The sequence below is a fragment of the Tachypleus tridentatus genome, chromosome 12, assembly GCF_004210375.1.
Source record: "Tachypleus tridentatus isolate NWPU-2018 chromosome 12, ASM421037v1, whole genome shotgun sequence".
NCBI lineage: Eukaryota > Metazoa > Arthropoda > Merostomata > Xiphosura > Limulidae > Tachypleus > Tachypleus tridentatus.
Window position 1 is genome coordinate 127,035,688 of NC_134836.1, and position 12,967 is coordinate 127,048,654.

Below are 12,967 nucleotides of genomic sequence, written 5' to 3' on the forward strand. Positions count from 1 at the left end.
AGTGATGTTTATATTCTATTCTCTGGAGAGAACTCATCTGTGTGTCCTCTCCCACTCTCAAACAACGGGTACAATAATTTTGATACATAAGCTGTTTAACCTCACTTGAACATCATTAGTAAGTTTAAACTCTAAATTTTCTTTGTAGTTATAATACAGAAAGAGATATTATGATTATATTAAAGTTCTTTATTTTTTAAATTTAGGTTAATAACTCTGGATGTCCAGTTGGTCAGTAGGGAGCCCACTTTACTAACTCTGGATGTCCAGTTGGTCAGTAGGGAGCCCACGTTACTAACTCTGGATGTCCAGTTGGTCAGTAGGGAGCCCACGTTACTAACTCTGGATGTCCAGTTGGTCAGTAGGGAGCCCACGTTACTAACTCTGGATGTCCAGTTGGTCAGTAGGGAGCCCACGTTACTAACTCTGGATGTCCAGTTGGTCAGTAGGGAGCCCACGTTACTAACTCTGGATGTCCAGTTGGTCAGTAGGGAGCCCACGTTACTTTTTTTTAAACACTTTGTTTACAAGCCCATTAATTTGTTGCTGCAGGGTTTTTGTAACAAAGTTGCACACAAACAAAAAATCAAGATGTTGAGTAAAATCACTCATTTTTGTGCATTGTTCAAATCGTACTGTTATTTAACAGTGTAAATTAAAGTAGGTAATTTGTGTATCAACTTGACATTATTGGAATTCTGTTGGTTTGACTTTTATAAACTCATCCAAACTGACTAGAAGTAGTAGGGCAGTTTTTTTTTGTCTAGATAGAAATGGATGATTCATTCCTGTTCTTTGTAAAGCAAAGCATTATGTTTTTTAAACTGAGAAGTTACGTACACAGTTGAGGACCCTGTGTCAAGAATATTCATTTTTTATTCTCTACAAAACATGCATCATATAAAATTCTTATGAAAAATTGAATTTATTACTGTAAGTCATGTTCATGTATTTTAACTCTTATATCCAAGTTGGGATTGATGTGTGTGTTATAATTCAGGAAATGTAAGTTGTGGTACAATCAATATGTATAATACTTATTTAATAACCACTTTATTTTTGTAAATTCATTTATTATAATTCCTTTTCTCTTTTTGTCTGTGAATGAAAAATTTGGACTAAAGTTCTGAACAGACTTTATCTCATATAAAAGCTTCTTTTGTGTACAAAATGTATGTATATATTGTTTTTTTGTAGAAATCCTTTAGAAAGGAACATGATTATAACTGGTAGTGTGGTGAAAAGTACAGACAAACTTCTCGGAAATATTGGAATATACAAATGTTTGTAAAGTTTGTTATTCAATGTGCACATTTCTATTGATACATAGTCTTGTGTAGAGGTATCTGTGTGAATATTATTCTACACGTGTTTTAATCTCTAGAACTCCTGAAGATGGGGTCATAGACACAAAATCATATGTAGTTAGGGAAAGCCTCTGTTGTATTTCTTTTAATTGTAAATAGATGTTTCATACAAGTGTTCTTTTTAAATTATATTTTCATATCCTTTTTTTATATACTTGTTTTTAAAACCTCAAACTGCAATGTGTAGTTAAGAAATACTGATGTTTTATTTGCCAGGTTGTACAATATTAGGAACCAGTATATATGGTGGTGCTATCATAGCAGCTAGTTCAGATTATTTTATAGAAAAGTTCACCATGCTATACTGGGTGTGGGATCGAGTGCGAGTTGCCCCATCTCCAACCCCGTGCTGGTTTTCCTGGTTGATCCTTGGGATCTGGCCATTCATGGTGCTTGTAGGGTCCTTAACTCAGTGGAAAATCACCGGCCGAGGAACGCACCATGAGGAGAGTGAGTTTCCTTCTGCATGTTTTAATATAAAATTAGTGAAATGGCAGAGACCGGTTTTCCTTGTTAGGTTTCGTCTGTAACACTACTTGTAAATAGATACATTTACCAGCTATTAACATTTATTCTTTGACAGTTGTGCCTGACACAACCTAAATGCACAGCTCTTATCTTTTTATTGTAATTTGGAAAACTGATCTTACAACATATTGTGATGAGTGATGCTGGTATCTTTATAATTTATCTGAGAGATAAAACAGAAGAACTAAACAGGTACAATTGTGTGTGTCTGTAGTGCGACCCAGTAGGAAGGCACGCCAGGTTAACCTTCAGCGAATCAGACGAGAAGAAACACGAGCCGAACAGAGACAGAGAAAATATCGTTATCTCTACCAAGTGAGAACAGCACATGGGGATGTAATATCTCAGGTTAGAGAAAAAACTTTATCTGCAGATAGTGTACCATTGGTTAAGATATGTTTCTTAAGCAGAGAAAATTGCTGGTTAAAAACATATAAAATGAATTGTTAAAGGTCGTATGAAGCATTTCAACAAAGGTAAATATTTAGCTTTATGTTAATACTAATTTGTAAAAAGAAGTGTTAATATAGTAATTTCAAGTTTTAAAAATAAATTTTCTACTAGTCATTGCTTGAGCTCGGTTGGTATAAGACTCACCTTGTAAGTGGAAGATCTCAGGTTTGTATTCAAACAGATTATTTTTGAAAAAAAATTGAAACCAACACAGGAGACATTTGTTCCAAAATAATGGTCATTGCGTGTTCTCTAAGGTAAGCCTAAGGAAGGGGCTTTGTTGTTAGAGTAGAAGAGTGTGGTAGTTTGATTGTTAAAAAGTGATAGTGGGTTAATCATATGAGTCAGATGGCAGAGTAATTATTACTGGCCTGACATGTTAAAGGTCTTGGGTTCAAATTCCACTCAGGGAAATAATAATAAATTTTAAAAACAGAAACTTATGAAGTTACCACAGAAAAGCATTAACTTGCATAGAATAACTCATTTGCATTAAGTCGTGCTTGTTTGTGTAGAAATTCATTACTTCAAGGTTTTCATCTGTCATTTTTGAAGATTTAGATTATGATAATTAAAATAAATTAAAATTTAAAAGATTGGACAGTTATACTGGTCAAGTAAACAAACCATTAGCCTGTATGGATTATTTTCTGTGTAGATATATGAACATTTTATATAATATATTTGTATCAGTTTTAAAATAAAATCATGAAAAGTTTTTATACAGTGTTTTACCTGATAACCATTCAAATTAGAGGAACGTATTTCAAACAGAACAGAAATCTGTAAAGAATTATGGTGATTGGTAATTTCAAGTATTAGAATGCCCACCAACAGCAGGTAATACAGGTATTCCAATAAGACAAAACTCCCTGACAGTAAAGGTGTCGTGTGGAACTAAAAGATACTCTTCAGTACTGTTGTCGTTTTTTTATGTATGTCTAACAGTCACACTCTTTCAGGTTTACTAAAGTTAGAACTGGGTGTTAAGTTAGATTATTTTTTTACACTTCTGCTGCTAGCTTTAGAATTGGGTGATAACTGATACTTTCTTTCTTGCACTCGTACTGCTAGACTTGGTGTTAACTTGTAGATTTCTTCTTGCACCCATACAATCTTCCAGACTGTTATTTTTGTGATTGAATTTAAAATATAAGTTCTCTACGTATTTAACTACCAGTTAAAACTGGGTATTAACTGATACATTCTTTTTTTGCACCTTTACCCTTGTGGTCCCCAAATACAGTATTGGCCTTTGCATGCTGTTCCTTCCGACGTTGGGTCAACAAACAGTTCTGCTTGATTCGGTATTCTGTCCTGCTGATCACTATTCCCCTGCTTTACTTTTATTTTTTCCCATCCTGCTTTGAAAATGTTCTATTTACTTTCATTAAGATGATCGTAATAAACAGCAGATTAAAACATGAACAAATTATTTCTTTTTAACAGTAAAAGTTTAATTAAATGTAGCCTCCTATAGTTTTAGAATACAAAGTGTTATTTAAACAGGCTAATTGTGCATGTAAAGAATTTCTTTAAAAACTTATTCTGTTTCTTTGTCGTGTTTCACTCATTCTTTGGTGAAGCTTCCACAAAATATTCACTTCCTCTTACTTTTTGTTCTAAGGCTTAAAATATCTGATATAATTTAACTTCTGTTACTAACTTAAGACTAACAACTCGCATGACCTCATTGTTGATTTTCATTCTTTTGTCTTGGTGGCCAAGGGTGAAAGTGCATTGTTTAATTACAGAGCTACATTCAAAGTTTACAGACTAAAGTTTGCCCACCTGATGATAGTTTGACCACGATCCACTCAGACTTGACTCGTTTAACAGTCCTCAACCCATCAGCCAGCACCAACACCACCTTGAGTCAAGTTGCTTGATAGACATTCCTTCTGCTTTCAAGTTGACTTGTCTAAGTCTTCAACCCATCAGCCAGCACCAACACCACCTTGAGTCAAGTTGACTCAGCTAACAGTCAATCAGCCAGCACTATCAACACTACTACAACCTTGAGTCAAGTTGCCTGATAGACATTCTTTCTACTCTGAAGTTAGAAGTAATTCTTAAGACTGCTGATGTTCAGGTTTACCAAAATCACTTGTTTTTCTTGATTGAATTGGTGAAAAGGAAAGAATTTGGGTTCATACACCATCTCCCAGATCTAGCAACTGGTAAGAAAAAAAGATTTAAAAAAAATGAGGAAAGAACTGAATAAAAACTCGAGTTTAAAACTACTTGACAGTGATTACGTACGGTAGGTTAACCGTTTTTAGGCATGTGAGTGCCACGGGTCACTACAAAACTATTATGAAAGTCCATAAAACAGTCCAAAAGTCTGCATGTGTTCAAGTAGTGGTCTTTTGTTTATTGCAAGACCATTCTTTGAAAGAACTCAATCTTTCAGATTACATATTTGAACTTTCACAGTCACAGCCTAAGTTATATAGTTGTGAGGTGCTTGTCAACTGAGGTTTAATGAGAAATCTAAGTTTTTATATGTATATTTTTTTCTCAATACAATAAGAGCTCCTACTTGTGTGTTTTAGAGATGTACCAACCAAAGCTAAAGAATTTTCAATGTTATGTGTTTGTGGTTTCATGTTATGTGCACACATTAAATGTACAGATGTATATCATTGTTATTACAAAACATTCCTTTGTTCAGTGGTACATGTTACAAGCTCTTTCTTGTTTACCTGTTTTGCTTTTAACTGGCTCTTTATTAAAGATGAATATAGGATTTAAGGTGTTTTTAATGGTCGGAATCCATCTAGGGAATGTTTTGACAATGTTTGGAGCAATTAGCTCAGATCCTCATCGACAGATACATGTTGTATACATCAAGTGAAGTTTTGAATTGGACTCAATATAAGTGGTTTTAGTATATGTACATCAAATCCAACTTTGATTCTATTTAGTGTTGTGAGTATAAATAGTGTTAATCTGGTTTAAAAGAAATTGTAGGAAAACAGCTTGATGAGAAAAATAAATAAATTTTTCCTTGTTCTTTTAACAAATAAAACCTTTACTTCTTTCATCTAAAACTTATTAATCTACATGATGCCCTCATTTTACAACTGTGTTTAATTATTTTTATATTTTAATGTTTAAAAGAAATGGTCCCTTGAAACGTAAGAATGTAGAGGGCGTTTTAGAGACATTAAACATTACGTGTTTATTTTTGTTACAGAGTTAACAAGAAAGTGTCTTGTATCATTTCCCAGTTCTTGTACATAAAAAGATGTAAATATGATATAAAAAATATGTTTATTATTCCAATGTCTAGTTGTGTCAGAAGGCTCAAAAAATGTAACTACCCTATGCTGCATTAAAATAACACCTGAGGCATTTCCTAGGGCTAACGAAATAACTAGTGCAAGGCTTAACTCTTATTAAAACAGAGTAACATCTCTGTGTAAGCACATTCAGTTTTGTGCTTTAGTTTTCTTATTTAACATTTGCTTACTTTGCCTAAAATTCTGTAAATTATCATGAGTAGTAATTGTATAGAACTCTCTTCCTTAATTAGTTTATCAGGTGTACTTCTAAAGTTATATCTTCATCTCAGAAGGTCAGTCGTTTATAAGGATTGTTTGGGGGAGGGTAATATACTTCTGTTTCTTGTTTGTGATGCATTTCTGTGATAAGTAAAAACAAAATACTCAAGTGTTTGTATACAGTCAACTTTCCTGGTAGGTTTAAAATTCATATAACATTAAGGAGGGGATATTTTGTCTTGACTTCCAGTAGAGTATCTTCAGATTTAAACTTGTTTTTTAATTGTACTGATAGTATTAAAATTATGTGCGAGACAAATGTATTTTTTACTTGGTACACAATGTTTAAATCATCAAGAAATTCTTTGCTGGTTTTTATTTTTGGTTGTTTAGTAAGTTTGTTTAAATTCCAGGACTTTCAGTTAACCACAAATAAAAGTTTAAAATATTGGAGAATACATTGTTCACAATCCCCAATAAGAATGTTTTTCTTGAAGAAATATGTCATTAAGAAATAAGTACTGGTTATTAAATTAATTTTTATTTCATTATCTTCCATTGGTCACTGCTCTGTTACATTTGTTAATATAAAACACTGAAGGTATTTACAAAAAATGACAGATTTAGATGGTTGGAGAAAACAAGTTTGAACAAGAGGTCTGATAGTCAATAAATATAGTTCATGAATATAACAGTTGTGGTGCACCAGATGAACTTGTAGGTAGAGGGAATTGTTCTTAACTGTAACTTAAATATCTTCCATTAAAAATGCAGTATTGTAGTCTGTTACTTCTCATTAATGGGAAACATTTAAGAAAATAAGTTTAATACTGATAAGAAGCCATAGAATGTAATAAGTTGCATCAGCTAGAGGGGGCATAAACATTTAGTAGTCATAATACATGGCTATTTGACCTCTATATGACCTGTTTAAAATGTCTAGGGACACATTAATATTAAAACACAATTTATAACGTTTATTTTCTCCATAGTAAGCAGGTATTATTTTTCTATTATTTTAATGTCTCAGGAATTTGTTTTTTTTAGACAAAGATATTTGTATTACACTGCCAATGTCTTTTGATGTATATGCTAGATAAAATGATTGTCATGTTTAACCATTCACATTATAAATCTAGCTTATACACTAGTCTTTCCAAGTAATGCTGGTAAAATGCAGTTTGTTTTTACATAAAGAACTGGGTTAGTATCAGGCAAATATTACATTTATTGGAAAGGTTCTGCTCTTATTATTAAGGTGTATGTTTAACATGTCCATTTTAGCATGGACAACGTAAACCTTTTTATATACGTGTCGTCTTTATTGTAAAGACAAGTGTACTGAATTTGATATCACAATAATCCTTTTGTTTAACGTTATCAAAATGTTTTTCAATATCTTTTTTGTATTTTAACAAGCTGGAATATAACATGCTTGTCAAATGTATAAAAACAAGTACATTTCTTTTGTGTTTTATTCATTGCTTTGGTATTTTTTTTAAATAAAGTGCAGTTTTTTTAATAAGTTGCTAGTATTCCATTTTTACCATGTAACATCACTGTCATCACACTTTTAAAATGTGTTTTTATTTCATTTTCTTACATAAAAAATGTATAGGGTAACACCTAGTAACCAGTAAGAATCTTAGATTTCTTTCACTGATGTGAAAGTGTCATCTTAGCATTAGTAGTCATTCAGTGGCCTATACCTTACTACCAGAATATGCAGAAGACCTATTTTTATATTGTTTAAGGACATTAAGACACCTGATTTAGGTACTTCATTAGGAAAACTTTAAAATCAAAAGTTAACAATGTATATAAAACCTTTTGTTCTTAGCTACGTGTGATTTGTTATTGATGGTTATAAAACTACATACATGTTTACTTAAAAATGAATCACCACAAAGATATCCCAAGAATCTGGAATAATAAATATCGGAAGGATTTAAGCAAAATGTTCAAATATATCATAAGAAATATTCATAATTTAAAATAATAAAGTTACTACAAGGGTCTGTTAAAGTACCTGAAGAAAAGAGTTTTTATAATATTGAATTGCTTCAGGGATGTGCCAAAATTCCATAATATAGAAGAATGTGGCTTAAGTTCTCCAGAATAGTGAACTTCGGGAAGGGACTCGTACAGTGTTCTCCAGAATACTGAGCTTGACAGCAGATTGTGGTTATTGTACTCAAGAAGTTTCAATTAGCAAAAGGGGATTCTAAAAACTTTGTTCACATTGAACTGATCTACTGAAAGAAATTCGCTTGGCTAGCTACAATGATTTCTAAAATCCACGCACAACATAGGTCTACATTGCTCTTTTTCACAATTATTTTGTTTATTTTTTTATAGTAATTTAATTTACCTCTGCTTCAACCATACTAGTGGTACCCACGAAAAACTCCACAGTTACTATTCAGCTGGTTTCGATATGGCTTCAGCCATACTAGTGGTACCCACGAAAAACTCCACAGTTACCATTCAGCTGGTTTCGATATGGCTTCAGCCATACTAGTGGTACCCACGAAAAACTCAGCTAGTTTCGATATGGTGTTGTCAAAGATAACCTGGGCCCAGAATGACCAGATGGTTAGGGCGCTGGACTCCTAATCTGGGAGTCGCGGATTCGAATTCCTATCCCACAAAACATGCTCGCACTTTCAGCTGTGTGGGCGTTAGAAAGTCATGGCCAATCCCACTATTTGTTGGAAAAGAGTAGCCCAAGAGCTGGCGGTAGGTGGTGATGATTAGCTGCCTTCCCTCTAGTCTTTCGCTGCTAAATTAGGAACGACTTGCGCAGATGGCCTAGCTTTACGCGAAATTCAAAACAAACCAATAAAGACGACCTACCCAGATAACCGCCGGATCCCATTACTTGGAGAATAAGTCGCCCTTTAGTTTTGGATCATGTTTCCTTTTTTACTCAGCAGCTGTTACAGATCTTCCAGGATATTTCTGACAGGTTATCCCATTGGTTCCAGTGCTGTCCTTTGTGACTGTAACTACTAATATATTTTCTCGTCTTTGTTCAGATCAGTTGTTGCACGTAACTGTTAGTTTGCTCAACTTCCAATCCTGTTCTGACAGTCTCGAACCGCTTTTACATTCAGATCACCGTTTCGGGCATACGCCCTTCCTTGGGGTAATAAGCTTGATGGCTGTTCCAAAGCTAATAATTACAAGTACTAGACTAAATGTGTATATCAACCGTTTGGTTAGGAATAATTGGAGTGCCCTTCGGGGGGTAGCAGTAGGTATATAATTGAAAAGGCCAATAAAATGTAAAGTTAGAAATAAATTACAATGAAATGTTCGCGACCCTTTGCTGTAAAAATCCACTTCGCACTTCGTCTTGGATACGTTTATAAGAGTAACAGACAAATCCCATTATTTTATTAGGCAAGAGTTGACTAGCCAGGTGGTTAAGGCACTCGATTCGTAATCTGAGGGTCGCGGGTTCGAATCCCGTTACATCAAACATTCTCGCCCTTTCAGCCGTGGGGGTGTTATAACGTGATGGTCAATCCCACTATTTGTTGGTAAAAGAGTAGCCCAACAGTTGGCGGTGGGTGATCATGACTAGCTGCTTTCCCTCTAGTCTTACACTACTAAATTATGGACGACTTGCGCAATAGCCCTCGTGTAGCTTTGTGTAAAAGTCAAAATCAAACAATAGTTGACTAGATGCTAGTTTGATTGGAGTTAAACTCGGTGGGCTTTCTGTGTCCACAGCAGGTATCGAAAACAGATTTCTAGCATTATAAGTCTGTGTATCTTCCTCTGTGCCGCTAGAGGCCACTATATTTCGTTTTAATATATCAAGGGAAGGTTATGAATAGGTAATCCTTATGTCAACTTGCACGAAATTCTGGAACATAAAAGTAAAACTTACTAAGACAAGTACTAATATGTTGAACAGTAATAAGTTCCCATTCAATTTTTATACCATTTTAAAAAAATATAATGATGTATATCAAATATCTATATCTGGTCGAACGGGTGATAGTTTCTTAGTTCGAGAATAATATTTTCTGAGGAGTATTAAGTTTGTCATGAACCTGGGTTATAGTGTTCTATATTGTAATTTCCACCATCGAAAATAATATTCAGTGATTCGATGTTGTTGAAATACATCTCTCCGACATACGACGTTTCCGCTGCTCCAGTAAACGTGTGTATATATAAAGAACTTCGATATTCGAGTATATGATTTTATAAATGAGAAGTCTCAGTTCTGCGACCCTTCTACTATTTTGGGTACACACCTAGGAGTTCAGCGGTAGGCATGCAGATTAAAGACGCTAAAATTTTGGTTTCGATACCTGTGGTGCGCTTAACAATGATCAGATGAATACTGTGAGAAAAAAAAAATCAACACGCTACTACGTTTCTATTGTTTGTGAAGTGAGATCTTCGATTGTTTGATGAAGAACATTTCAGATAATGGATTGATTCTCATCAATTCATAACGTGTACAGTTTTTGTTTTTTTTAATGAATTCAGCCATGTGTGTATACAATGTAAATATGTTAACTTGTCACCGTATTGCTGGAAAGTTTGTCAACAGAAAACCTGAAATGCCTGCCAACTGACAGGGAATATTTAAACTTAATTAGTAAAACAATGAAGTTTAACCCTCAAACAGCAGCCATCTTCAACTAATGCTGCTATCCACAACATTCCTGCTGGTTAACAGTGATCATATATTTCAAAGTGATAACTTGAACATCAACTTTATCTCAAAATATTAAAATTATAACAAAGCTTCGTAAACAACATTTATAGTTTGTTTTCCAGCTACCAAGAAGTAAAGATTTTCAGGTGATCCCACCCTACACCTCACCAACTATGAGAGAAGCAAGGTTCTCATATTCTGACCCTGAATCCCTTCAGAATATTCAACACTGTATAAAGTACCAATCAGACAAAAGGTTGACTCAATATGCTGGGAATTATTAACCAGTTAACCAACAGGCTTAACGAATTTTAAATATGGTTAAAATCAATTCTGACTCTTCCCCTCTAGGACATTTCCCATAGTTCATTCTGTTTACGTACAAATTTCGGTTGAGATTGGCCCATAGTACTATAAATTACCGTTAAAAACGATAATGAACATAAGTATTAATAAGGTATTTGCAAAATCCCGTTTCGATTCCAGTCGTCACATTAAAGTTCTAACTGATAATGTCTGTGGTAACAGCTCCCAGAATCGTTGTGTGATAATACTCGTCTATCAATGTTAAACTAGCAATCAAACATGGAATATCAGTTAACGGTATGGTGTTTAGTGTTTAGACCTACAATGTCACAACACCGACTGTGTTTAGTGTTTACACCCACAATGTCACAACCCCGACTGTTTAGTGTTTAGACCCACAATGTCACAACCCCGACTGTTTAGTGTTTAAACCCACAATGTCACAACACCGACTGCTTAGTGTTTACACCCACAATGTCACAACACCGACTGTGTTTAGTGTTTACACCCACAATGTCACAACACCGACTGTGTTTAGTGTTTACACCCACAATGTCACAACCCCGACTGTTTAGTTTACACCCACAATGTCACAACACCGACTGTTAAGTGTTTAGACCCACAACACCGACTGTTTAGTGTTTACACCCACAATGTCACAACACCGACTGTTTAGTGTTTAGACCCACAATGTCATAACCCCGACTGTTTTGTGTTTACACCCACAATGTCACAACACCGACTGTTTAGTGTTTACACCCACAATGTTACAACCCCGACTGTTTAGTGTTTACACCCACAATGTCACAACACCGACTGTTTAGTGTTTACACCCACAATGTCACAACACCGACTGTTTAGTGTTTACACCCACAATGTCACAACCCCGACTGGTTAGTGTTTACACCCACAATGTCACAACTCCGACTGTTTAGTGTTTAGACCCACAACACCGACTGTTTAGTGTTTACACCCACAATGTCACAACCCCGACTGCTTTTTACTATCTATAAAGAAGGTTGTATGGGTGAAAATGCTAACTTACCCCAGTTTTATATTTACACACATTAAAATACCAATGTCACAACCCCGACTGCTTTTTACTATCTATAAAGAAGGTTGTATGGGTGAAAATGCTAACTTACCCCAGTTTTATATTTACACACATTAAAATACCAACATTTAAGGTATTATCCTATTTACAAACAAAATCAACTTAAGCCAACTGTCTTAGATGTCAATTAATCAAGGATATACAGGTAGTGGTTTAGAAATATCTTTTTCGTTGGTCTATTTCTGTTTGGTCTCCCGCTGGTACAGCGGTAAGTCTACGGATTTACAATGCTAAAATTTAGGGTTTCGATTCCCTTCGGTGGTATCAACTGATAGCCCAATGTGGCTTTGCTCTAAGAAAACACACACGCGCGCTCTTTCTGTTCGGAGGAATCAATGATAGGACACCGACATCTCTCTCTTTTTCAAAACAGAAGGATAGCGTGATTTTTAGTTACGGACTTCAGTTATTACTGTAACATTCACCAACTTATAAATTTGAATTACTGGTAAGCTGTGTGAGCTAAAACAGGAAGATGTTGATACGTTCGTGTGTTTTCTAAGTTTTAATTTATTTTATATATGGATATTTATTTATCATCGTTAGTAAGATCTCTCTGGTTCTGTATGGATATTTATTTATCTTCGTTAGTTAGATCTCTCTGGTTCTATATGGATATTTATTTATCTTCGTTAGTTAGATCTCTCTGGTTCTATATGGATATTTATTTATCTTCGTTAGTTAGATCTCTCTGGTTCTAAAGCTTACAGAAGTGTTTGAGAAACGCTTTTATGTTACTTACACGTATTAATAATTATTATATATAGTGCCAGTTTTTTTTCTTGTCCCCCAGTGGTTCAGCGGTAATTTTACAAACTTACAACGATAAAATTTGGGGTACAATTCCCCGAAGTGGACTCAGCAAATAGTCCAATATGGTGTTGCTTTGAAACAAAGTATATCTAGCCATACAGAATTGACGACATTTATATAAATAGTATTTATAATTTGTCTACCTTTTGGTAACTATTCCTATTATTAAGTACTCACGAGATGATGAATGACAAATAGT

At 34.5% G+C, this 12,967-nt stretch overlaps 1 protein-coding gene and 1 long non-coding RNA gene across 15 annotated transcripts in view; one reads left to right on the forward strand and one right to left on the reverse strand.

Annotated features, from left to right (window-relative positions):
* LOC143234641 (transmembrane protein 198-like) overlaps window positions 1-7,376 on the forward strand; it is a 55,935-nt gene extending 48,559 nt beyond the window's left edge. For 10 of the 14 annotated variants that reach the window (XM_076472131.1, XM_076472143.1, XM_076472134.1 and 7 more), the window contains 3 exons: window positions 1,584-1,817; window positions 2,110-2,243; window positions 4,103-7,376. In XM_076472131.1, coding sequence (XP_076328246.1) covers window positions 1,584-1,817; window positions 2,110-2,243; window positions 4,103-4,237 — 503 coding nt within the window. In that variant the 3' untranslated portion in view covers window positions 4,238-7,376. Of the gene's footprint in view, window positions 1-1,583; window positions 1,818-2,109; window positions 2,244-3,594 lie in introns of all 14 variants that reach the window. The other 4 variants (XM_076472139.1, XM_076472140.1, XM_076472141.1 and 1 more) reach the window with 2 other exon arrangements.
* LOC143234644 (uncharacterized) overlaps window positions 3,784-12,967 on the reverse strand; it is a 42,912-nt gene continuing 33,728 nt past the window's right edge. Inside the window, exon 2 of the long non-coding RNA XR_013018743.1 lies at window positions 3,784-4,525. This is a non-coding gene — a long non-coding RNA (uncharacterized LOC143234644). The remainder of the gene's footprint in view (window positions 4,526-12,967) is intronic.